We start from the raw sequence: 27,014 nt of genomic DNA on the forward strand, positions 1-27,014 counted from the left end.
CCCCAAAAGGCAAATTAGAGTAGAGCATGAATTATGATTTATGATTTATGGCTATAAAATCTTACAAAAACATTATTAATTTTTCCTGTGATTAGGACTCCTACAACACCATCTGATTAAAAAAAAATTGGCCAGTAGAAATTAATTCGGGTCTTGCAGGGTTAAAGGTGTAGTTCACCCAGAAAAATACTTATTCTCTATCAATTATGCCCCATGAAGCCTTGAATTCATGGAGATTTCTTTGTTTTTTGTCAATAATAATTTGATGACAGAGTGGCTTCTCAATTGAGTACGCCAGGGACGTGCAGGGAATGTTAGAGAGGCAGGGACTGATATTCCTAAAAGGGTCTTTTGGTGAAAATATCGAAAATAGCAGGCCTCCAACGCGTGCTTGATTTCGACACAGAGAGGTAAATTCTTTCAACATAAGATGCTCCATTCAAGTTTAGGAGAGTTTGCATAAGGCAATTCTCCTGAATGCTGCCTTCAGGTATGGCATGGAAAGAGGGCCTTTGCATTTCTTTCACCATAGTAAAAACTGCATTCATGGTCAGGAGAGGGCACTTTTTATAGACAGATAAAAGGGCAGGGGCTCAAGCCCCTTTGATTTCTATGAGTGCACGTGCCTGGAGTACGCTGTGAGCTTGTAGATGGTGGTTAGGGACACCGGGTTGAAAGTGGTTAAACTCCTGCTTAGATTTGATCTTGTCTGAAATGGCGATCTTTAATATACAACAGAACGAACTTGCCCTTCACGAAGCGTGTTTTCTGTTTTCCCATCAGTATTTGCTTTATCTGCTACAGCCTTTTACTGTGAGAAACCGTATCCATGCTCCAGGGAATAAAATGTAATCGATTCTGTCAGACACACTAACCAGGCAGTGGATCTACCAACTGTACCCCACAGACCAGTGGTGGAAAGTGACTAAGTACATTTACTCAAGTACTGTACAATAAGTACACTTTTGAGGAGGTTTTACTTCATTGGAGTATTTACAGTTTTCAATACTTTTACTTCTACTCCACTATATCAAAGTGTCAAATATTGTACTATTATTGTACTATTCCTCCACTACAAGTAAGTATATCAACAACTTAAGCCATGATATATACCGGTACAGTACTTCGGCTATTTGAGAATGGCCGATCTACAAGTTCACTAATGCGTCTTGAAAAAGGGGCATTCTGCACACATCCTGACTACTTTTACTTTTGGTACTTTAAGTACATTTTTTTTTTTTTTTAAGATTTGTTTTTGGGCTTTTTATGCCTTTATTGATAGGACAGTAGACTGACAGGAAATGGGGAGAGAGATGGGGAATGACATGTGGCAAAGGTCGTCCGGATCGGGAATCGAATCGGCGACGCCAGCAGGCATCATAGCCTAGTATGTGGTATGCGCCTTGACCACCAGGCCAGCGGGCGCCCCCTCTTTAAGTACATTTTGATGCAAAAAATGTGAGTACTTCTACCATCAGTGCCCACAGACCCAGAGAAACCTCCCCCTGATGAGCTGCAGGAAGACACCAAGGCCTGCAACGGCTCGGCACGCAGAGAGACCTGCAAGCACCAGGACAAGAGAGACCGGCTGGAGAGAGAGAGGGAGATGCACAAGCAGCAAGACCAAGAGCCCGCTCAAGACCAGGAACCCAACGACCAACAGACAGGTTCACTATTCAATTCAATTCAATTTTATTAAAGTGTCAAATCATAACAAGTTATCTCAAGACACTTTACAAAGGCTAAAGAGCCGTGAGAGAGTGAGGAGGAGAGAGAGAGAGACAAGGGAGAGACAAGGGAAAGGGGGGGAGGGAGGGAGAGACAAGGGGCACGCACACATATACACAGGCCCTGCATGCGTATGTACAAGAACGAACGAAGCAACGAACGAACGAAGCAACGAACGAACGCACACACACAGGCGCTGCATGCGCGTGTAGGGGGAGGGGAAGGGGAGGGGTGGGGGGAGGGAAAGGGGGGAGGTAAGGGGAGGGGCGTGGTTTAGATTTAGATTTCAAGGTCTCCCATTAACTCTGACAGTGTACAAATGGAACCAAATGGACCCGTTAGGGTCCATTTGGTTCCATTTGTACACTGTCAGAGTTACAGACTTGTAAGGGTTTTAGACCCTCCTAAAGGAACCTAGCTAGAGAGTCCCTGGAATCCACTTTGAGAACCACTGCACTGTGCACTATCATGTTCTCATTCTCATGGATTCAAGTTCTCAGTCGCCACGACTGATTTCAGTCATTTGGATTCCATAAAGTCAGCATGTCTTCTGTGGAAGCATGTTGAAAAGTGAAATAGCCTACAAGCTCTCAATGCGCCTGTGACACATTGTGATTGTAGACCGGCTGTTATTATTTGAAGATTAGAGCATTTAAAGCGGTCAAACTAGCAATTATGTTCTGAAGCATCTTTCATAACACCCTAACGGTATCGGATATTTCATATGAAAGCACATGTCAAAGCCTCAATCTTACTATTTTACCTTGTTGGCAGTGTGCAGAACAGCCAGAACAATATTACTAAAACATCATCATTTTACATATTGTGTTAATTGTTTAGCAAATAGTGCGTGGAGGGACTCCTTTCACACTGTTTCACAAATCGCATATTATGGACTTGGCCCTACAAAGAATTTTGATTTAATTTTGCTTTAATCCATGTGTTCTGGTTTAAGGAATTTCTGTGTCTGTGGCAAATTATATTTCCCTTATAAAGTCATTCCACATACCGTATGTGCGATGGAAAGCATTAAATGGTTGAAAACTAGGATAACAAATTTTGTTACCCTAGTTTTCAACCAGAAATAATGTCTAAAGATGAATGCAATACATATCCTACGTTCTTGATCTTCCCACATGACCCATTTCCACTCCAAATCCACCCGTTTTGTTGAGCCATTGTTCCAGTTGATCGTGAGATGCAGGTTATTTTAATGAATCTATGTTACATCCCATCCCACTGGTGTGTATTTAACTCAGAACCACTGTGTAACCATTGTGGAAGAAACAATCCTGACCAAGTATATCATCTCAGGCTGAAAGAGGGTGGCTGTAGCTGAGTGGGTAGAGAGGGAGGCAGTCTGTCTGGGAACCAAAAAGGTCAGCGGTTTGACCCGTGGCTCGCCCAGTCTATGTGTCAAACAAAGTGTCCTTGAGCAAGACGCTTAACCCTAAACGGCTCCCCACTTACTCAAGCACTGATTTGACTTTACTGGAGTATTTCCAATTTTCAGTACTTTTACTTCTACTCCACTACATCTCAAATATTATACTTTTACTTTTACTTTTAATTATTTGAAAACATAGATACTTTGCAGATTTTCATTATTACAAAGCATGCATTAACCACTTCATTTCAGCCATTTGAAAATAGCAATTGTAGCTTTACTATTTTCAAAAGATTTTTAGACATTTTATACATTTAAAAACTGGTGAAATGTGTCAAATAAAGAGTACTTTCTACTGTTGGTACTTTAAGTACATTTTGATACCAATACTTTTGTACTTACTTAAGTAAAAATTGGGAGTACCTTTTCCACCACTGCATTTAGATTACGTAATTTCTGTGCACCCAGACCTGTTGCTCTTCGAGCCCGAGCCAGAGGGGCTTGTGATGGGCGTTCAGATCCAAGACCTGGTCAAAGTGTTCGACGGGGGCTCTCGTCCGGCCGTCAACCACCTCAGCATCACGTTCTACGAGGGCCAGATCACCTCTTTCCTGGGACACAACGGGGCTGGCAAGACCACCACCATGTGAGAGGCCATCAAATCTCTTAAGCTGCCGCAAAAGCTGTTTACTCAGAATTCCACCCACAGTTGAAGTTTCACAACGGGCTGCTGGAGCCGCCGTGCTGAATTCCCCAACAACATTCCACTGAAATCATGTGTTCAGTTTGTATTGATTATACGTCTCATTGAGCAAACAAACCATTTTTGTTCTGCTGTTCCTTGGGGAGACAGAACTCCAACTGCTCCTGTGAGCCAGCTATTATAACCTCTACAGTACAGTAGGGCTGCGTTGTTTGCTCTGTGATCTGACAGTCGAAACATTGTTAAAAATACTTTGCTTCTCAGTTTGAGCATACTGTAACAGTAAAGTTAAACAAACAACAGCATAATGTCGTGTTTGTTTTCTGATCTGGTACTGACCCCAAGGTTGTGTAAATCCCCAGTAGCTGACTGTGTTCTCTTTCTTGTCAGGTCCATTCTGACGGGCCTGTACCCTCCTACGTCTGGCACAGCCTACATCAAGGGACGAGACATCAGGACCGACATGGACCTCATCCGCACCTCCATGGGCACCTGCCCTCAGCACAACATCCTCTTCAAACAGTCAGTTCACTCACTGGTGGATTGTTTTGTGTCGGTCTGAGAGAGGATGATTCAAAGCAGTGATTCTCAAACTGTCAAGGACCCCCCCAAATTATATGTATTTGGCTTTTGGCTATTTCACTGCCGACAACTGCCATGTTTCCTAATGCACCAATCCAAAATGTTCAAGAGTTTTCCAAAATACAAGCTCTACAAGCTCATATCGTGGCACACATTTTGCTGGGGACTCCCTGGTACCGCCCCAAGGACCCCTGGGAGGCTTTGAGAACCAGTGATCCAGCAGAATGTTGGTGTGGGATCCTCAGCAGACTGTGCTAAAAGAAATCTATAGCAATGAGATGTAATATGGGTATAATACAGTATTGACCACATGGACCCTATAGTGTGAGTGTCCCTATTTTGGGCATGTTATAGCAGGCGAACATTGGTTGAAAAGAACAGATCTACAAGCTCACAACACTGTTGTGAGTTTGTAGATTGGCTATTTCTGGCGAAGAGATTTGGTGTATAGAGGGAAAAAGGCAGGGGCCAAATAACGGACCCAGGAGGACGCTAGTCAACAAAATACTTGCCTAGTGGTTAAGGTCCATCATGCATATTGCCTGACAGCAAGTTGCAGGTTCAATTCCAGAGCCTGACGAGTGTTGCTGTGTGTCACTCCCTGTCTCTCAGTATAAACAGTTTAAATCGTTTGACGAGTAAAGGTAAAAACCTTTAGCAGCACTGGAGAATGTGAAATGGGCATAGACCTGCACCCTGGCTGATACAGATGATAAGCCTCTCCAACCTGGGGATTTGTTCCCAAGAAAACTTAGAATAAAGAATAAAGAGTATCAGAACATCCTCTGTTGTGAGCAGAAAGGGGTGTTGGAAGGGAAGGCATATGACCTGGCACTTTAGTCCCTTGTAGGGCTCAGTCAGTGATGAGTGGTGTAAGTGGAATGAATATAAGTATTACAGTATAATGCAATTGATTGCCTGTCTGTGGATGCGTGAACCCATTAATACCGGGAAAGCGTCTGTCATTTTAGATTTTAGCTACCGGTATATACAGGTATATAGGCTAAAGCAGGTTTCTAACCCTAACCCTTTTAGAACGGTGGTTTTCAAAAATAGCAGATATACAAGCTTGCAAGCTTGTACACCATGTGGAGGCATAGCTCAGGGGTAGAGAAACCGTTATTAGAGCACCAAGGGTTCCCATTTCGAATCCGGGCTCCCCCTGAGTTAATGTCGAAGGGTCCTTGGGCAAGACTCTGAACCCCACATTGCTCCCGGTGAGCTGGTTGGTGCCTTGCATGGTTTCCTCCGCCACCGGTGTATGAATGTGTGTGTGAATGGGTGAATGTAATGCACAATCTCTGTAAAGCGCTTTGGATAAAAGCGCTATATAAATGCACCATTTTACAATTTACCTACTATCTTTGAACATTTTAGAAAAATCTTAAAAGTGTTTGAAAACTCTTCGGCCAAACACATATCAATTTGTGGGTCCTCGTTGGCACGGAAAAGTTTGATAACTACTGATTTAGAAGGCATTTGTAGAATGGGCCTCGGGTGGTTTAATAAATGGGTTCTCTCTCTCTCTCTCTCTCCCTCTCTGTACATAGTCTGACAGTGGAAGAGCATATCCTGTTCTATGCCCTGCTGAAGGGCCAGACGCAGGCGGAGGCCCAGGCGGAGCTGGAGAACATGTTGGTGGACCTGGGGCTGCCAGACAAGAGAGATGAGGAGGCCCAGAACCTCTCAGGTATAAAATAGCAGATATACAAGCTCACAGCGCGGCACCGAGTGCCGCGCTGCGAGCTTGTAGATCTGCTATTTTTGAAAAATCGTGAAAATGTGTGCAAGAAACCTATGTCAAGGACCCCCAAGATGATATGTATTTGGCCACGGACCCCGATCTCAAAATATTTAGTTCCAGGGACCCCCAGAAGCAAAATCTGAGTTAGAAATGTTCGCTTAAAAAAATACATATATTCAAAGATTTTCCACACATTTTCACAACTTTTCAAAAATAGCAGATCTACAAGCTCGCAGCTCGGCACTCGGTGCCGCGCTGTGAGCTTGTATATCTGCTATTTTTCAATAGATAAAGTTATTAGGGCCCCTACACCTTGGGCCCCAGTAACTCAGTCCCACTTTCCTACCCCTTGTGACGCCCCTGGGTACAGTAGGACCTCTTTCGTGTCGGCGAGGGACAATTGGAATTTACGTAACGTATTGCCAACTTGCCCACCCACATACACAGTACATATACATTACATACAGCATCTAACAGCACCAAAAGTAGTACTTGCGCGCTCTGCTGGCACAAAAGTAGGCCATATATGGCCACGAGTGCACAAGGAGCAAGTTGGCATCTTGAAAAAGTGCAGTCTAGTGACTTACGCCATCAGAGCGTGCAAATACTGCGTTCGGCTGCGTAGGTACCGGTAGGTAACCGGGTGTGTTTAAGCCCGTACCCGATCAGGGACCAGCCTTTCTGGTAACGTCATCATTAACAGCCAATGAGGGACTAGCATTCCATTCCACAAGGCGCAAGTTGGCACCTCGACAGAGTTCTAGTTCATTCTACTTTTGTGGGTTTGTGGATGTATTTTGGGTTAATTATTCAGCTCTAAATAATGCTCAGTGATGTATCTGCAGGTGGCATGCAGAGGAAGCTGTCTGTTGCCATGGCGTTTGTTGGAGGTTCACAGATCGTGATCCTGGACGAGCCTACGTCAGGAGTAGACCCCTACTCCAGACGCTCCATCTGGGACCTCCTGCTGAAGTACCGAGCAGGTAATAGAAACCACTGGGGGTCCTCAGAGGTACTGCAAGGGGGCTTGCAAATCTTGAACTCAAGCAGAGGAACATTAGCCAGAAAAATAGCAGATCTAGTAGTGTACTTTTCTTGAGTAGCCTGTAGTTTGTTTTTTGGGGGGTGATACTTTCACTCCGCTACATTTCAAAGACAAATATTGTACTTTTGACTCCACTACTAAGGAAAAAGGTACATTATAAATTAACCACTTGAGCCCCTTTTCAAATAATAGTGAAAATAGCTAATCGCTATTATAGCTATAGCTAGTTAGGGTACCCCCTTATGCCCATATATGGAGATCCCCAGGCATCAAACCCAGACCATAACTTGCCAAGGCCCTGTTTGCCTTTACTAATGGACCTATACTGGCTCCGCCCCCTCCAAAAGCTACGCCCGACATTATCACAGCGCGCCGCTACTGGCTTCATTCACTTCAATGGGAAATACGGCGGATTGTACACACATTTTACACATTAAATATTAATTCCGTTTTGGACCCAGAGCTTCGAAATCTCTTCCAATCCATCAACAAGGCCTGGATCTGCATTGGAAAAAATATTTAGACCTTTAAACTTTTAAAACAATACGACATAGGAATATATAAGGTCGCAGCAGAGGAATAAGGAACATGTCCAATGGTTGCTGGACCACAGAAAGCCGTTTCAAACCAATTTAAACATGAATGGACTGTATTGGCCCAAACGACAATAACCCATGACTACAAACACCTTATTTGTTATGTTAAATAGCAACTGATATGTAATGTACGTCTGTGAATGTCTGAATGAACAGGGGTAGCGACGCGAAGTGTTGTATTTCAACTCTGCTTTCGACTGCAGTGGGTAGGGGCGTCACAAGGGGGGGAAAAGTGGGACTGACTTACCAGGGCCCACGGTGGAAGGGCCTTAATTATTTTAGACTTTATCGATTGAAAAATATCAGATATACAAGCTCATAGCGTGGCACTGAGTGCCACGCTGCGAGCTTGTAGATTTGCTATTTTTGAAATCCCACGATGAAGAACATTCATGTGGGCCCACAGCGAATCCTTGTACCTAGGGCCCAGAATTTGGTGCGACACCCCTCCCTCTGCGGCTCGGCAGCTAAACTTGTCAGGAATCGCGAACATTTCACGCCAGAGATATCAAATGTTATAGATAAGATTTATAAGCAATCGGCATGATAAGAAACATGTAGCCTACATTTGAAGCAGTTTATTCTGGTTGGTTGTTTGTGTAATGGAGAGTAATAGCCTCTAAACAAATCAGTGAAAAGTGAAAACGGCTCTGTATAGGTCCAGCAGACAGGCGATTTCCTCATTCTGCTGTTGCGTCCTTATATATTCCTTTGTCGTATTGTTTTAAAAGTTTAAAGGTCTACATATTTTTCCAATGCATATCCAGGCCTTTGTTGACGGATTGGACGAGATTTCGAAGCTCTGGGTCCAAAACGGAATTAATATTTAATGTGTAAAATCCGCTGTATATCCATTCAAGTGAATGGTGCGGCTGTGATTCTCGTCGGAGGTCTCGGCGGAGAGGTGGGGGCGGAGCTCCCGGTACTCATCCATTAACATACATTGTATGCCCATATATGGAGATCTCTGTCCTAATGTCATCAATGGCAGACCAAAGACCAGATGGACGAAGTACATCTCTGGTGGAACGCCTCGGGATCCCCCCGGAGGAAGTGTGGATAAGAGTTGTATTTTTACTTTGACTCAAGTACTGCGTCCTCCACTGTCCACAGGTCGTACAGTGATCCTGTCCACTCATCACATGGACGAGGCCGACCTGCTGAGCGACCGCATAGCCATCATCTCTAAAGGCCAGCTGCACTGCTGTGGCTCACCGCTCTTCCTGAAGAACTGCCTCGGGGTGGGATTCTACCTCACACTGGTGCGACGCATGAAGGACCGCAAGAGAACAGAGGTGAGCGAACAAACACTCGGAAACAAACACCTTTTGACTTTTTGTGATACTGATATGCGATGCGATGCGATGTGAGAGTGAGGTCTAGCCAACCCCAGACTCCGGAATCTTTTGACACCACACCCTCCTGTCTAGCATCAGGGTCTTGAGTTCTGCAGTGTTGTTAGATCCGCTGTTGCACAGCAGTGCATCTATGTAATTAATAATAATAATAATTATTATTAGGTGGCGCTCTTGCCTTTCCTGGCTTTGCCCATGGTTGCCTCCCAGAGTGTCATTCCACTAGTTCCGGGTGCCTGACGCAGTGCCCTGATCCTGATCGCTACTGGCTTTTTATAGTGTATCATGCACCGAACAGCCGACGTTACGACGGTACCTGCCCCCCTGAACCTGAGGCTCTGAATGATGTCATATTGTAGTTTGGACAGAGCCGAATCGAATTAAACTCGGCTCTAAAAGTGGAGTATGCATCAGCTTCTTACACTTGTCTTTAGTGAATCATGCTTTGTCAAGACCATAATGAGTTGACTCATTAGGGTCAGCCCACCATGCTGTTCTATCCTGAACATTCACAGCTTATCTTAATTTCAACATTGTTAGGGGGCTTCTATTTATTAGAAACCTACTAGATAAATACTAAAAGAGTTTAATTCCTACTGGGAAGATGCTCTCTCTAACCATCTGAATTATCAAACCATAGATCATACTAACGGTGTTGGATAACTCTGACCTACGCAATACGTTTTGGACACTAAAACTAAGCACAAAAGTAATATGTAATAACTTTAGAAAAGCGGTTGTATAAAATATATTACTGGGAATCTATTTTAATGTGAGATAGACTGAAGTGCATGCAGGTTATGCTAAATAGTACTGCTTCTCCTCCAATCAAAGTTGTCAAAAGATGTTGGCACAGTGACTATATCTTATTTTACCAGCAGATGGCAATTCAGAGTAGAGTAGGAAACAGTACAATGATTGAGCTATTAGCTATTAGCTCTATTCATGAGATAACCACACAATCAAATAGGAACTAATGACATAGCATTCATAGACCACTAGAAAAAAAAATGTTTTTAATAGGCCTAAATGTAGCCAATTTCTAACAAGCATTTTATTCATTCTGGAGAGAGCATCTTATTTACCCTTCTTCGTTTTTTATTTATTTATTAAAGGAGTAGTTCAACAAAATATATATATATTTATTTTCTGTCAATTACACACCCCATGAAGCCTTGAATTCGTGGATTGTTTTGTTTTTACAGCATTCGTAAGCCAACAGTTTGATGAGGTTTGGTGAAACAGGCTCCAGTGGAGTCTCCAGTAGAAGACTCAACTGACCTGCCACCCAGTCATCCAATTATTGGCTCAGGAATGCAACAAACACAAAACAATCCATGAGTTCAAGGCTTCATGGGGCGTGAAATTGATAGAAATTAAGTCATTTAGGGTGAAAAGATAGATTCGCTCTAACAGGAAAACACAAACAAGATTTCTTTTATGACACTCTTTCGACAACCATGACTGAGATGTTTGTTCACTATGGTCTTAGTGAAGAACTGTGTGGGCAAATCATTAAAAAGGGCTTCTGCTTTGATTGGCACAAAGAGGGTGGTGAACAACTGCCCTTTTTGCAGAATCAACATCAAGAGATTTTGGAAGCATCATTTTTTATTAGGGGAATGTCAGTGATCGTTTATCCTGGCGTCCCTTCATAATAATGTATAATATACAATAAAATAAATTATAATGTATTTTAATTATTTTGTTATGGAATTAATGTAATGGCCCGCTATTAAGGCGTCCAAGAGGTTCTTCAGTTGACCCTCAGGTCTATAACTGGATGTTATAGGAGTCCTTAAAGATAAAATGTTCATAACCACTGATCTAGGCCCATGCATGGCACAGGGAAAACATTTAAATGATATCCCTTCAAGCCAACATCCCTCCGAAACAAACTTTTTTCAGGAGTCTTTGCTGCGCATTGTAATATTTATACCAATATTTCACACAAGACATTTATGTTTTATTTTGAACATTGTTATGGGGCTTCTATTTATTAGAAACCTACTAGATAAATACTAAAAGAGTTTAATTCCTGCTGGGAAGATGCTCACTCTAACCATCTGAATTATCAAACCATAGATCATGCTAACGGTGTTGCATAACTCTGACCTACACAATACGTTTTGGACACTAAAACTAAGCACAAAAGTAAAACGTAATAACTTTAGAAAAGCGGTTGTATAAAATATATTACACAATATCTACTGGGAATCTATTTTAATGTAAGATAGACTGAAGTGCATGCTGGTTATGCTAAATAGTACTGCTTCTCCTCCAATCAAAGTGCACCGTAGGATGAGGAGGGGACAACGTCGGCACAGTGACTATATCTTATTTTAGAGCAGGAAACAGTACAGAAATGATTGAGCTATTAGCTATTAGCTCTATTCATATGAGACAACCACACAATCAAATAGGAAATAATGACATAGCATTCATAGACCACCAGAAAAGAAAGAAAAGTTTTTAATAGGCCTAAATGTAGCCAATTTCTTACAAGCATTTTATTCTTTCTGGAGAGAGCATCTTATTTACCTTATTTTTTTATTAAAGGAGTCGTTCAACAAAATAAAAATCTTTTCTGTCAATTACACACCCCATGAAGCCTTGAATTCATGGATTGTTTTGTTTGTACAGCATTCGTAAGCCAACAGTTTGATGAGGGTTGGAGAAACAGGCTCCAGTGGAGTCTCCAGTAGAAGACTCAACTGACCTGCAACCCAGTCATCCAATTATTGGCTCAGGAATGCAACAAACACAAAACAATCCATGAATTCAAGGCTTCATGGGGCTTGATAATTGGTTGGATGTGACTTATGGGAGCTAGAAGTGTTACTGTAAAAAGCAATAAAGAAACTGCTGGCTTATTGTGTCTAAAAAGACATATTTAGCCACTTGTACGCATGCCCCCGTGCGTACGCATGCCCCACATTTTAGCACGGTAAACGCGATAAAACAATAGAACGAAGCAAATGAAAACATTTTAACACTCACTTTTTCTTTTCTCTAATTACAATCTAAAATATGAACCCTTGTTGTAAAAAAACAAAGTTGTCCTTTAAGTCATTAATAGGGTGACAAGATAGATTCGCTCAAACAGGAAAACACAAACAAGATTTTTTTTATGACACTCTTTTGACAACCATGACTGAGATGTTTGTTCACTATGGTCTTAGTGAAGAACTGTGTGGACAAATTATTAAAAAGGGCTTCTGCTTTGTTTGGCACAAAGAGGGTGGCGAACAACTGTCCTTTTTGCAGAATCAACATCAAGAGATTTTGGAAGCATAATTTATTATTAAGGGAATGCCAGTGATCGTTTATCCTGGCGTCCCGTCATAATAATGTATAACATAAAATATAATGTATTTTAATTATTTTGTTATGAAATGAATGTAATGGCCTGTTATTAAGGCATCCAAGAGGTTCTTCCAAAGTTGACCCTCAGGTCTATAACTGGATGTTATAGGAGTCCTTAAAGATAAAATGTTTAGAACCACTAATCTAGGCCCATGAATGGCACAGGGAAAACAACATTAAGATGATATCACTTCAAGCTAACATCCCTCCGGAACATACTTTTCTCAGGAGTTTTGTCATGAAAAACATTTACATTTTATTTTGAACATTGTTAGGGGGCTTCTATTTATTAGAAGCCTACTAGATAAATACTAAAAGAGTTTAATTCCTACTGGGAAGATGCTCTCTCTAACCATCTGAATTATCAAACCATAGATCATACTAACGGTGTTGCATAACTCTGACCTACACAATGCGTTTTGTACACTAAGCACAGAAGTAAAACTTAATAACTGTAGAAAAGCGTTTGTATAAAATATATTAAACAATATCTACTGGGAATCTATTTTAATGTGAGATAGACTGAAGTGCATGCTGGTTATGCTAAATAGTACTGATTCTCCTCCAAACAAAGTGCACCGTAGGATGAGGAGGGGACAACGTCGGCACAGTGACTATATCTTATTTTAGAGCAGGAAACAGTACAGAAATATTATATTGAAATTTCTTTATTAGGAATTACCCCTTGAGATGAACCATCTCGTTTTCGAGGAGCTCCGCAAATGAAATGATTGAGCTATTAGCTATTAGCTCTATTCATATGAGACAACCACACAATCAAATAGGAAATAATGACATATCATTCATAGACCACCAGAAAAGAAAAAAAAGTTTTTAATACGCCTAAATGTAGCCAATTTCTTACAAGCATTTTATTCTTTCTGGAGAGAGCATCTTATTTACCTTATTTTTTTATTAAAGGAGTCGTTCAACAAAATAAAAATCTTTTCTGTCAATTACACACCCCATGAAGCCTTGAATTCATGGATTGTTTTGTTTGTACAGCATTCGTAAGCCAACATTTTGATGAGGGTTGGTGAAACAGGCTCCAGTGGAGTCTCCAGTAGAAGACTCAACTGACCTGCCATCCAATTATTGGCTCAGGAATGCAACAAACACAAAACAATCCATGAGTTCAAGGCTTCATGGGGCTTGATAATTGGTTGGATGTGACTTACGGGAGCTATGAGTGTTACTGTAAAAAGCAATAAAGAAACTGCTGGCTTATTGTGTCTAAAAAGACATATTTAGCCACTTGTACGCATGCCCCCATGCATACGCATGCCCCACATTTTAGCACGGTAAACGCAATAAAACAATAGAACGAAGCAAATGAAAACATTTTAACACTCACTCACTCACTCACCCAGTCATCCAATTATTGGCTCAGGAATGCAACAAACACAAAACAATCCATGAGTTCAAGGCTTCATGGGGCTTGATAATTGATAGAAATTAAGTCAGTTAGGGTGAAAAAGATAATTCGCTCTAACAGGAAAACACAAACACTTTGTTTTTTTTTATGACACTCTTTCGACAACCATGACTGAGATGTTTGTTCACTATGGTCTTAGTGAAGAACTGTGTGGACAAATTATTAAAAAGGGCTTCTGCTTTGTTTGGCACAAAAAGGGTGGTGAACAACTGCCCCTTTTGCAGAATCAACATCAAGAGATTTTGGAAGCATAATTTTTTATTAGGGGAATGTCAGTGATCGCTTATCCTGGCGTCCCTTCATAATAATGTATAATGTAATGTATTTAAATTATTTTGTTACAAAAGGAATGCCATGGCTTGTTAGGTTCTTCCAAAGTTGACCCTCAGGTCTATAACTGAGTGTTATAGGAGTCATTAGAAATAAAATGTTTAGAACCACTGATCTAGGCCCATGAATGGCACAGGGAAAACAAAGTTAAAATTATATCACTTCAAACCAACATCCCTCCGGAACAAACATTTTTCAGGAGTCTTTGTTGCACATTGTAATATTTCACACAAGACATTTATGCTTTATTTTGAACATTGTTAGGGAGCTTCTATTTATTAGAAGCCTACTAGATAAATACTAAAAGAGTTTAATTCCTACTGGGAAGATGCTCTCTCTAACCATCTGAATTATCAAACTATAGATCATACTAACGGTGTTGCATAACTCTGACCTACACAATACGTTTTGTACACTAGAACTATAAGCACAGAAGTAAAACTTAATAACTGTAGAAAAGCGGTTGTATGAAATATATTACACGATATCTACTGGGAATCTATTTTATTATAAGATAGACCGAAGTGCATGCTGGTTATGCTAAATAGTACTGCTTTTCCTCCAATCAAAGTGCACCGTAGGACGACAAGGGGACAATGTCGTCACAGTGACTATATCTTATTTTACCAGTGACTATATCTTATTTTACCAGCAGATGGCAATTCAGAGTAGATTAGGGAACAGTACAGAAATGATTAAGCTAGATATGTCAAATTTGCTCGAACAGGAAAAACTAAAAAATAAAATATTTTATGACATTCTTTCAACAACCATGACTGATGGTCTTAGTAAAGAACTGTAAACAAATCATTAAAAAGGTAATTGTTTGGCTCAATGAGGGTGGTGAACAACTATCCTTTTTGCAGATTCAAGAGATTTTGGAAGCATAATTTATGACAGCGGGAAGGACAGTGATTTATTATTCTGGCTTCCCAACATAAAGATGAGTAACTTAATGTGTTTTAATTATGAAAAGAATAGCCTAGCCAGTCATTCTTATGCTTACATGAGGTTCTTCCAAAATAGACCCCCAGGTCTGTAACTGAGTGTTATAGGAGTCCTTGAAAATAAAATGTTTGAGAACCACTGATCTAGTAGGCCCATGTTTGACACAGGGAAAAGAGAGTTAAAATGCTATCACTTCAAGCTATCATCCCTCTGGAACAGAAATTTCCTAGAAGTCTTTGCTGCACATTGTGGTCAACCCACTTGTACTATTTCATGTCTTAAATATAATAGAATGTTATATTTTATAATGCCACTTTTCTACAGTTAGTAAGTTCAGCTTTTGTGTGTGTCTTATTTTGAACATATTTTTAGGGGGCTTCTATTTATTAGAAACCTACTAGATAAATACTAAAAGAGTTTAATTCCTGCTGGGAAGATGCTCTCTCTAACCATGTGAATTATCAAACCATAGATCTTTCTAACGGTGTTGCATAACTCTGACCTACACAATACGTTTTGGACACTAAAACCAAGCACAAAAGTAAAACGTAATTACTTTAGAAAAGCGGTTGTATAAAATATATTACACAATATCTACTGGGAATCTATTTTAATGTAAGATAGACTGAAGTGCATGCTGGTTATGCTAAATAGTACTGCTTCTCCTCCAATCAAAGAGGATGAGGAGGGGACAACGTCGGCACAGTGACTATATCTTATTTTAGAGCAGGAAACAGTACAGAAATGATTGAGCTATTAGCTATTATTAGCTCTATTCATATGAGACAACCACACAATCAAATAGGAAATAATGACATATCATTCATAGACCACCAGAAAAGAGAGTAAAAAAAAAGATTTTAATAGGCCTAAATGTAGCCAATTTCTAGCATTTTATTCTTTCTGGAGAGAGCATCTTATTTACCCTCCTTCGTTTCTTTTTTTTTTCTTTATTAAAGGAGTAGTTCAACAAAATAAAAATCTTTTCTGTCAATTACACACCCCATGAAGCCTTGAATTTGTGGATTGTTTTGTTTGTACAGCATTCGTAAGCCAACAGTTTGATGAGGGTTGGTGAAACAGGCAACTGACCTGTCATCCAATTATTGGCTCAGGAATGCAACAAACACAAAACAATCCATGAGTTCAAGGCTTCATGGGGCTTGACAATTGGTTGGATGTGACTTATGGGAGCTAGAAGTGTTACTGTAAAAAGCAATAAAGAAACTGCTGGCTTATTGTGTCTAAAAAGACATATTTAGCCACTTGTACGCATGCCCCCATGCGTACGCATGCCCCACATTTTAGCACGGTAAACGCGATAAAACAATAGAATGAAGCAAATGAAAACATTTTAACACTCACTTTTTCTTTTCTCTAATTACAATCTAAAATATGAACCATTGTTGTAAAAAAACAAAGTTGTCCTTTAAGTCATTAATAGGGTGAAAAGATAGATTCGCTCAAACAGGAAAACACAAACAAGATTTTTTTTATGACACTCTTTTGACAACCATGACTGAGATGTTTGTTCACTATGGTCTTAGTGAAGAACTGTGTGGACAAATTATTAAAAAAAGGGCTTCTGCTTTGTTTGGCATAAAGAGTGTGGTGAACAACTGCCCTTTTTGCAGAATCATCATCAAGAGATTTTGGAAGCATAATTTTTTATTAGAGGAATGCCAGTGATCGTTTATCCTGGCGTCCCTTCATAATAATGTATAAAATTAAATATAATCTATTTTAATTGTTACGAAATGAATGGAATGGCTGATTATTAAGACGTCCAAGAGGTTCTTCCAAAGTTGACCCTCAGGTCTATAACTGGATGTTATGGGAGTCCTTAAAAATAAAATGTTTAGAACCACTGATCTAGGCCCATGCATGGCACAGGGAAAACAACATTAAAATGATATCACTTCAAGCTAACATCCCTCCGGAACATACTTTCCTTAGGAGTTTTTGCTTGTACTATTCCATGAAGAAAATTTACATTTTATTTTGAACATTGTTAGGGGGCTTCTATTTATTAGAAACCTACTAGATAAATACTAAAAGAGTTTAATTCCTGCTGGGAAGATGCTCTCTCTAACCATCTGAATTATCAAACCATAGATTATACTAACGGTGTTGCATAACTCTGACCTACACAATGCGTTTTGGACACTAGAACTAAGCACAAAAGTAAAACTTAATAACTGTAGAAAAGCGGTTGTATAAAATATATTACACAATATCTACTGGGAATCTGTTTTAATGTAAGATAGACTGAAGTGCATAGACTGGTTATGCTAAATAGTACTGCTTCTCCTCCAATCAAGTGCACCGTAGGATGAGGAGGGGAAAGCATCGCACAGTGACTATATCTTATTTTACCAGCAGATGGCAATTCAAAGTAGAGTAGGAAACAGTACAGAAATGATTGAGCTATTAGCTATTAGCTCTATTCATATGAGACAACCACACAATCAAATAGGAAATAATGACATAGCATTCATAGACCACCAGAAAAAATACAAAAAAATGTTTTTAATAGGCCTAAATGTAGCCAATTTCTTACAAGCACTTTATTCTTTCTGGAGAGAGCATCTTATTTACCCTCCTTCGTTTCTTTTTTTCTTCTTTATTAAAGAGTAGTTCAACAAAAAAAATCTTTTCTGTCAATTACACACCCCATGAAGCCTTGAATTCGTGGATTGTTTTGTTTTTACAGCATTCGTAAGCCAACAGTTTGATGAGGGTTGGTGAAACAGGCTCCAGTGGAGTCTCCAGTAGAAGACTCAACTGACCTGCCACCCAGTCATCCAATTATTGGCTCAGGAATGCAACAAACACAAAACAATCCATGAGTTCAAGGCTTCATGGGGCTTGAAATTGATAGAAATTAAGTCATTTAGGGTGAAAAGATAGATTCGCTCTAACAGGAAAACACAAACAAGATTTTTTTTATGACACTCTTTCGACAACCATGACTGAGATAATGTATTTTAATTATTTTGTTATGAAATGAATGGAATGTCCTGTTATTAAGGCATCCAAGAGGTTCTTCCAAAGTTGACCCTCAGGTCTATAACTGGATGTTATAGGAGTCCTTAAAGATAAAATGTTTAGAACCACTGATCTATTCTAGGCCCATGCATGGCACAGGGAAAACAACATTAAAATGATATCACTTCAAGCTAACATCCCTCCGGAACATACTTTTCTCAGGAGTTTTTGCTTATTATACTATTTCATGACAAACATTTACATTTTATTTTGAACATTGTTAGGGAGCTTCTATTTATTAGAAACCTACTAGATAAATACTAAAAGAGTTTAATTCCTACTGGGAAGATGCTCTCTCTAACCATCTGAATTATCAAACTATAGATCCTATTAACGGTGTTGGATAACTCTGACCTACACAATACGTTTTGGACACTAAAACTAAGCACAGAAGTAAAACTTAATAACTGTAGAAAAGCGTTTGTATAAAATATATTACACGATATCTACTGGGAATCTATTTTAATGTAAGATAGACTGAAGTGCGTGCTGGTTATGCTAAATAGTACTGCTTCTCCTCCAAACAAAGTGCACCGTAGGACGAGGAGGGGACAACGTTGTCAATGATGTCAGCACAGTGACTATATCCTTTACCAGCAGATAGCAATTCAGAGTAGAGGAGGAAACAGTACAGAAATGATTGAGCTATTAGCTATTAGCTCTATTCATATGAGACAACCACATAATCAAATAGGAAATAATGACATAGCAGCCATTCATAGACCACCAGAAAAAGAAAAAAAAAACGTTTTTAATAGGCCTAAATGTAGCCAATTTCTTACTGGAGAGAGCATCTTAATTACCCTCCTTCGATTATTTTTTGAGCGGTGTGTGTAGCATCAGTGATGTCATCATCATGTGTCTGTAGCCTTTTTCCTCAGCGTTTTGCCATAGCAAAACGTGTGTGTGTAGCATAGCCTGTGTGTACATCCTAGACTCAAATCCTAGTCTGAAGACGTTATGCAAGCACGACCACCGCTCACTTCACATTGGGTGTGATTTTTCCTCTTTATTAACCCTGCAAGGCCCGAATTAATTTCTACTGGCCAAAAATTTTTAAAAAAAATCAGATGGTGTTGTAGGAGTCCTAATCACAGGAAAATGTCATTTAAAAAAATTAATAATGTTTTTGTAAGGTTTTATAGCCATAAATCATAAAGCATAAATCATGCTCTAATTTGCATATTGGGGATATTTTTCACAATATTAACATATGCACGTGTTCTAGACATTCTAATGATCACAAATAAAAATATTACAGGCATTTTACTACTGTTTTAGTGAGGAATAGCTTCATTTAAAAAGTGAGATGTTGTTCGTCCAGACGCTGGAATTTCAACTTCTCTGGGAGGTGTCAATGTCAGCCCCTGTGGGGGGTATTTATATGCAAATATCGTGGCCAAAGGCATTGTAATACTAAACAATAGGATTTAATGGTGATGTTAATGTGAAAAAAGAACAGGAAAACTAATTATAACATTTTTTAAAAAATGATTTAAAAAACGTTGCCAAAAAGCTACGCTGGGCCTTGCAGGGTTAAAGGAGTAGTTCAACCAAAAAAATATATATATTTATTTTCTGTCAATTACACACCCCATGAAGCCTTGAATTCGTGGATTGTTTTGTTTTTACAGCATTCGTAAGCCAACATTTTGATGAGGTTTGGTGAAACAGGCTCCAGTGGAGTCTCCAGTAGAAGACTCAACTGACCTGCCACCCAGTCATCCAATTATTGGCTCAGGAATGCAACAAACACAAAACAATCCATGAGTTCAAGGCTTCATGGGGCGTGAAATTGATAGAAATTAAGTCAGTTAGGGTGAAAAAGATCATTCGCTCTAACAGGAAAACACAAACACATTGTTTTTTTTTATGACACTCTTTCGACAACCATGACTGAGATGTTTATTCACTATGGTCTTAGTGAAGAACTGTGTGGACAAATTATTTAAAAGGGCTTCTGCTTTGATTGGCACAAAGAGGGTGGTGAACAACTGCCCTTTTTGCAGAATCAACATCAAGAGATTTTGAAAGCATAATTGCCAGACCCATGAAATGGGTAGGCCTACATAAGCAAATGTCGGTCTGTCCGGGTTTTCTATATAAAGGGTATATATGATGATGACATGATGACATGCCTACAAAAGGCATGATGTCATAAATGATGATGACAGACAGGGGGTCTGGCACAACCAGGTTGACCTGGTCTAGTTTTTTATTAGAGGAATGTCAGTGATCGTTTATCCTGGCATCCCATCATAATAATGTATAACTTAAATAAAATGTGTTTTAATTGTTACGAAATGAATGGAATGGCTGATTATTAAGGCGTCCAAGAGGTTCTTCCAAAGTTGACCCTCAGGTCTATAACTGGATGTTATAGGAGTCCTTAAAAATAAAATGTTTAGAACCACTGATCTAGGCCCATGCATGGCACAGGGAAAACAACATTAAAATTATATCACTTCAAGCTAACATCCCTCCGGAACATACTTTTCTCAGGAGTTTCTGCTTATACTATTTCATGAAAAACATTTACATTTTATTTTGAACATTGTTAGGGGGCTTCTATTTATTAGAAGCCTACTAGATAAATACTAAAAGAGTTTAATTCCTACTGGGAAGATGCTCTCTCTAACCATCTAAATTATCAAACTATAGATCCTACTAACGGTGTTGGATAACTATGATCTATACAATGCGTTTTGGACACTAGAACTAAGCACAAAAGTAAAACTTAATAACTATAGAAAAGCGTTTGTATAAAATATATTACACAATATCTACTGGGAATTTATTTTAATGTAAGATAGACTGAAGTGCATGCTGGTTATGCTAAATAGTACTGCTTCTCCTCCAGTCAAAGTGCACCGTAGGATGAGGAGGGGACAACGTCGGCACAGTGACTATATCTTATTTTAGAGCAGGAAACAGTACAGAAATGATTGAGCTATTAGCTATTAGCTCTATTCATATGAGACAACCACACAATCAAATAGGAAATAATGACATATCATTCATAGACCACCAGAAAAGAAAAAAAAAAGTTTTTAATAGGCCTAAATGTAGCCAATTTCTTACAAGCATTTTATTCTTTCTGGAGAGAGCATCTTATTTACCTTATTTTTTTATTAAAGGAGTCGTTCAACAAAATAAAAATCTTTTCTGTCAATTACACACCCCATGAAGCCTTGAATTTGTGGATTGTTTTGTTTGTACAGCATTCGTAAGCCAACAGTTTGATGAAACAGGCTCCAGTGGAGTCTCCAGTAGAAGACTCAACTGCCATCCAATTATTGGCTCAGGAATGCAACAAACACAAAACAATCCATGAGTTCAAGGCTTCATGGGGCTTGACAATTGGTTGGATGTGACTTACGGGAGCTATGAGTGTTACTGTAAAAAGCAATAAAGAAACTGCTGGCTTATTGTGTCTAAAAAGACATATTTAGCCACTTGTACGCATGCCCCCATGCATACGCATGCCCCACATTTTAGCACGGTAAACGCAATAAAACAATAGAACGAAGCAAATGAAAACATTTTAACACTCACTTTTTCTTTTCTCTAATTACAATCTAAAATATGAACCATTGTTGTAAAAAAACAAAGTTGTCCTTTAAGTCATTAATAGGGTGAAAAGATAGATTTGCTCATACAGGAAAACACAAACAAGATTTTTTTTATGACACTCTTTCGACAACCATGACTGAGATGTTTGTTCACTATGGTCTTAGTGAAGAACTGTGTGGACAAATTATTAAAAAGGGCTTCTGCTTTGTTTGGCACAAAGAGGGTGGTGAACAACTGCCCCTTTTGCAGAATCAACATCAAGAGATTTTGGAAGCATAATTTTTTATTAAGGGAATGCCAGTGATCGTCTATCCTGGCGTCCCATCATAATAATGTATAACATAAAGTATAATGTATTTTAATTATTTTGCTATGAAATGAATGTAATGGCCCGTTATTAAGGCGTCCAAGAGGTTCTTCCAAAGTTGACCCTCAGGTCTATAACTGGATGTTATAGGAGTCCGATAAAATGTCTAGAACCACGGATCTTGGCCCATGCATGGCACAGGGAAAACAACATTAAAATGATATCACTTCAAGCTAACATCCCTCCGGACATACTTTTCTCAGGACTATTTCATTTCATGAAAAACATTTACATTTTATTTTGAACATTGTTAGGGGGCTTCTATTTATTAGAAGCCTACTAGATAAATACTAAAAGAGTTTAATTCCTACTGGGAAGATGCTCTCTCTAACCATCTGAATTATCAAACTATAGATCTTACTAACGGTGTTGCATAACTCTGACCTACACAATGCGTTTTGGACACTAGAACTAAGCACAGAAGTAAAACTTAATAACTGTAGAAAAGCGTTTGTATAAAATATATTACACAATATCTACTGGGAATCTATTTTAATGTAAGATAGACTGAAGTGCATGCTGGTTATGCTAAATAGTGCTGCTTCTCCTCCAAACAAAGTGCACCGTAGGACGAGGAGGGGACAACGTCGTCAAATGATGTCAGCACAGTGACTATATCTTATTTTACCAGCAGATGGCAATTCAGAGTAGAGTAGGAAACAGTACAGAAATGATTGAGCTATTAGCTATTAGCTCTATTCATATGAGACAACCACATAATCAAATAGGAGATAATGACATACATTAGCATTCATACCAGACCACCAGAAAAAGAAAAAAAAAAACGTTTTTAATTCGCCTAAATGTAGCCAATTTCTTACAAGCATTTTATTCTTCCTGGAGAGAGCATCTTAATTCAGGCTTTTGCAAATCCCGCCCCATTCTGCCCTGTTACTATGGTGGGACATTAACCCTGGGCAGATTGTTTTTATAGTGGCAGTGAATGGGATTTTTTTTTTCATAGCCTCATTATTGCAATTTAAAGTACCAAAGGAAAAACATCTAGGTGATATTAATAAAAAGGGAAGACAAAGGTACAGTAGTTACATTGCAAAACAGGGGGTTTCCCCGAAAATATATGTTTTCATTTGTTTAATCCCAGTGGGACAGAATCACTATTGCAGATTATTTTATAGTGGAAGTGGATGGGATTTTTTTTTCCTTCATAGCCTCATTACAGCTATATAAAGTACCAAAAAAACCACATCTACGTGATATTAATAAAAAGGGAAGAAAAAGGTACAGTAATTACATAGCAAAACAGTAATTTTGCCCCGAAAATATATGTTTTAATTAGTTTAATCCTCTGGATCAGAGAGAGAATAGAAATAGAAGGAGAAAGCGCATTGCATCTTGGGTAGGAAGAGGAGAACTATAATCTGTTCTCCTCACATAATAGGCTGGCTTTTCGTAATTCTGCCCATTTAAAATATATGTACCCAATCGTAACAAGTTAGACCATTGATAAGGTCCATGTGAACTAGTCTGTTGAAGCTTATTCATTACAATGATCGCAAACGCTATGGTCGCGAGCGGCCTGGCCGTGCTCCGCAGTGCGGACAGCCGGTGAAAGACGGCTGCCACTTTCTCCGACTGCAGAACTCCACCCCCGCTTGCAAAAAGTGAATGTATTTTTCTGGTTGGCCAGTCAGGGAGTCTCAGGGACCAATCAGAAGGCTGACAAACGGTGAATTATCCTCCTTCGATTATTTTTTGAGCGGTGGTAAACCGCTCCATAGAGTGGCTGTGCGTGTGTCTGTAGCCTTTTTCCTCAGCATTTTGCCATAGCAAAACATGTGTGTGTAGCATCAGTGATGTCATCATCATGTGTCTGTAGCCTTTTTCCTCAGCGTTTTGCCATAGCAAAACGTGTGTGTGTAGCATAGCCTGTGTGTACATCCTAGACTCAAATCCTAGTCTGAAGACGTTATGCAAGCACGACCACCGCTCACTTCACATTGGGTGTGATTCTTCTTCTTTATTAAAGGAGTAGTTCAACCAAAAAAAAATATATATTTATTTTCTGTCAATTACACACCCCATGAAGCCTTGAATTCATGGATTGTTTTGTTTTTACAACATTCGTAAGCCAACATTTTGATGAGGTTTGGTGAAACAGGCTCCAGTGGAGTCTCCAGTAGAAGACTCAACTGACCTGCCACCCAGTCATCCAATTATTGGCTCAGGAATGCAACAAACACAAAACAATCCATGAGTTCAAGGCTTCATGGGGCGTGAAATTGATAGAAATTAAGTCAGTTATAGGGTGAAAAGATAATTCGCTCTAACAGGAAAACACAAACACGTTGTTTTCGACAACCATGACTGAGATGTTTGTTCACTATGGTCTTAGTGAAGAACTGTGTGGACAAATCATTAAAGTCAGCTGCTCCTAAAAGCAAAAGAAACTAAAAGACGCGTCGATCGAGGGTCGGAGAATGCTTGCCGGCTACATGCCATTTTCGGGATCAGAGAGAGAGATGGAGTCAGAAGATGAAAAGCAGGATGTTGATGGAAAGGACAAGAGCGAAAATAGAAAGAAAAGGAAGAAAGAATCGAAAAGTCATTCAGAAAGTGATTAAGAAGAAGAGTTTAGTGTGGGAATGAGAGCGGAGTCGAAGGCGGACGGAATTTTCAGGGACCAACATGAAGTGGGAGAGTTTGTTGTTGGGAAAGTGGGACGAGTTAAGTCTCTGAGGGTTACTAGGAGTGGACTGGTAATATTTGAGTGTGCTAATGATGAGCAGGTTGAGAAGGCCTTGAGAATAACCAAGTTTGGGAAGTGCCCCGCTAATACGTTTCAAATGGGAGGGAAGCAATGCAAGGGAGTCGTTAGTGGAGTTCCACTGTATGTGAAGCCAGAAACGTTTTTGGCGTTAGTGGATGGAGTGCGGGATGCAAAGAGGTTGAAGTGTGTGAGGGAAGGGAAACAACAGGATAGCAAGTCAGTGCTGGTGACATTTGTTGGTGAGGTACTACCCGAGAGAGTGTACCTGGGTTACCTAAGTTATAGGGTCAGGCCCTATGAAAGGGCACCGCTCAGGTGCTATTGCTGCCAGGCCTACGGTCATGTAGCTGCCGTGTGCAGTAGAAACAGAGTGTGTGGGAGGTGTGGGGAGGAGAAGTGCAATAAGGAGTGTGAAGAAAGGCAAATAAAGGCTAAATGTGTACATTGTGGAGGGGAACACCATGCTGGGTCAGCCCAGTGTCCAAGGAGAGACAACCCATTCTCACCCCCTTTGCTTCACCCTCCCGACGCCGTGTCTTTCTTTCCTTTGCTTCACCCCTGTGAACTTTTGGGAGTGACTATTGCATCTAGGGTGCGACAGAGACAGAGAGTTTTTGGACGAGACAGAGTCTTAGTACGCATGCGCCGACATGTGTTTACTGGAAGATTTTTCACTGACGGCCGTCACGGGGAATCAAACCCCGGTCTCTGGATTTGTATCTCCATGCTCTACCGACTGAGCTAACGAGAGTGACTGGGAAGTACCTTTTTTTTTGTGTTTTTATCTTTGACAAAACGTGAAATGATAACGTAGTCCCTTCTTTGAGCCACATTCGGAGGCGGAAGCAGTCCCCTGGTCAAGATTTACTATTCTGTCCATAACGGCACGTAATTCGGTAACGCGGCTGAGTCGGCTCATGCGGCGTTCCCACCGCTCGTCGCGGCAACTCGGCTCGCTATCGCTCGCCTCGGTGGCGACTCACGGGGGTCATCGCCGCCTGAGACAGCGCTGCTCCGTCGTTTATAGTGGCGTGAACGGTAGCGACGGGTGGCTGGTAAACCAAGAAGCCTTCAGAGCGTATCGAATCCCGCATCAGGAACTACTTTTTTTTCTTTCTTCTTAGACCACCCAATGCGTCTAACCCTTGAGACATTAGGCAATCCGTCCGCGTCTATGGTGAGAAGCATTCGGTATTTAAGATCGCGTCGGTTGTATGACGCAATAGGGGTGAGAACCTGTTGGGAGAGAGAAGGAGGTGAAGGTGAACAGGATTAGGGTCGAAAGAAAGGACCTATCATATACTGAAGCGGTGAAGAGAGTTGAGAGGGAGGACAACAAGAGCAGTGAAAGGGACATAGGCCTACAGCAAGAGAGTGAGACAGTGAGGGAAACAAAGGAGTCTGGGAAAGATATCTGCATGGACAAGAAACGCTTTTTGGCTTTTATTGCCATGGTAATAAATTGTGCAGTGGACATTCAAACGAAGTCAGAGCGGATAAAGGTGGTGCTGGAAGCGGCTAGAAGATTTTTGGATGTGCTGGATGTCACAGGAGAAGATTTGGACATTACATTAAGAGAGGGGTTCACACCATCTCAGGCCTCAGGGGCTGGGGTGTAGAATAAAAGGATGGAAATAATATTGTAGGGGATCACTTTGGGTGGGCACTTAAGTTTACACAGGGAAGATGAGATGTATTGTCAAAGAGATTCTATAATAAGAGACGGCACTCCCTATACATCCCATTACAACAAGCAGCGCCCATGTTGCTCCGCCATCTTGGAATGATGACGACTTCCGGTGGTTAAAAAAAACATAATAAAGTCATGCTGTACATTCAAAAACGTGTTTTTATTCTGCTCTACTATGATATATTTAATGATTCTATATAACTGGTCTGTGTTGAACAGCAAAAAAGTATTATAGCCTATATATGCATACTAGTATAATGATTTACTATTTTATTTATATTATTTATCAATGGATCAAAACTGAAATGACTTAGTAATAGTAACATTTCAAGGTGCATGTGTGCACATGCGTGTATGCTAATGCATGTTTGCGTGCGGCCACACATGTT

At 40.0% G+C, this 27,014-nt stretch overlaps 1 protein-coding gene across 1 annotated transcript in view; it reads left to right on the plus strand.

The window, feature by feature from the left end:
* Positions 1 to 27,014, plus strand: part of LOC308284801 (retinal-specific phospholipid-transporting ATPase ABCA4-like) — a gene marked incomplete at both ends in the record, with an annotated part of 130,428 nt that overhangs the window by 47,883 nt on the left and 55,531 nt on the right. The window contains 6 exons of the mRNA XM_080725528.1: positions 1,479 to 1,667; positions 3,536 to 3,761; positions 4,209 to 4,340; positions 5,951 to 6,090; positions 6,990 to 7,127; positions 8,899 to 9,080. Of these exons, the coding sequence (XP_080581654.1) occupies positions 1,479 to 1,667; positions 3,536 to 3,761; positions 4,209 to 4,340; positions 5,951 to 6,090; positions 6,990 to 7,127; positions 8,899 to 9,080 (1,007 nt within the window). The remainder of the gene's footprint in view (positions 1 to 1,478; positions 1,668 to 3,535; positions 3,762 to 4,208; positions 4,341 to 5,950; positions 6,091 to 6,989; positions 7,128 to 8,898; positions 9,081 to 27,014) is intronic.

This window comes from Nannobrachium achirus, assembly GCF_963921795.1.
Source record: "Nannobrachium achirus genome assembly, chromosome: 5".
Taxonomy (NCBI): domain Eukaryota; kingdom Metazoa; phylum Chordata; class Actinopteri; order Myctophiformes; family Myctophidae; genus Nannobrachium; species Nannobrachium achirus.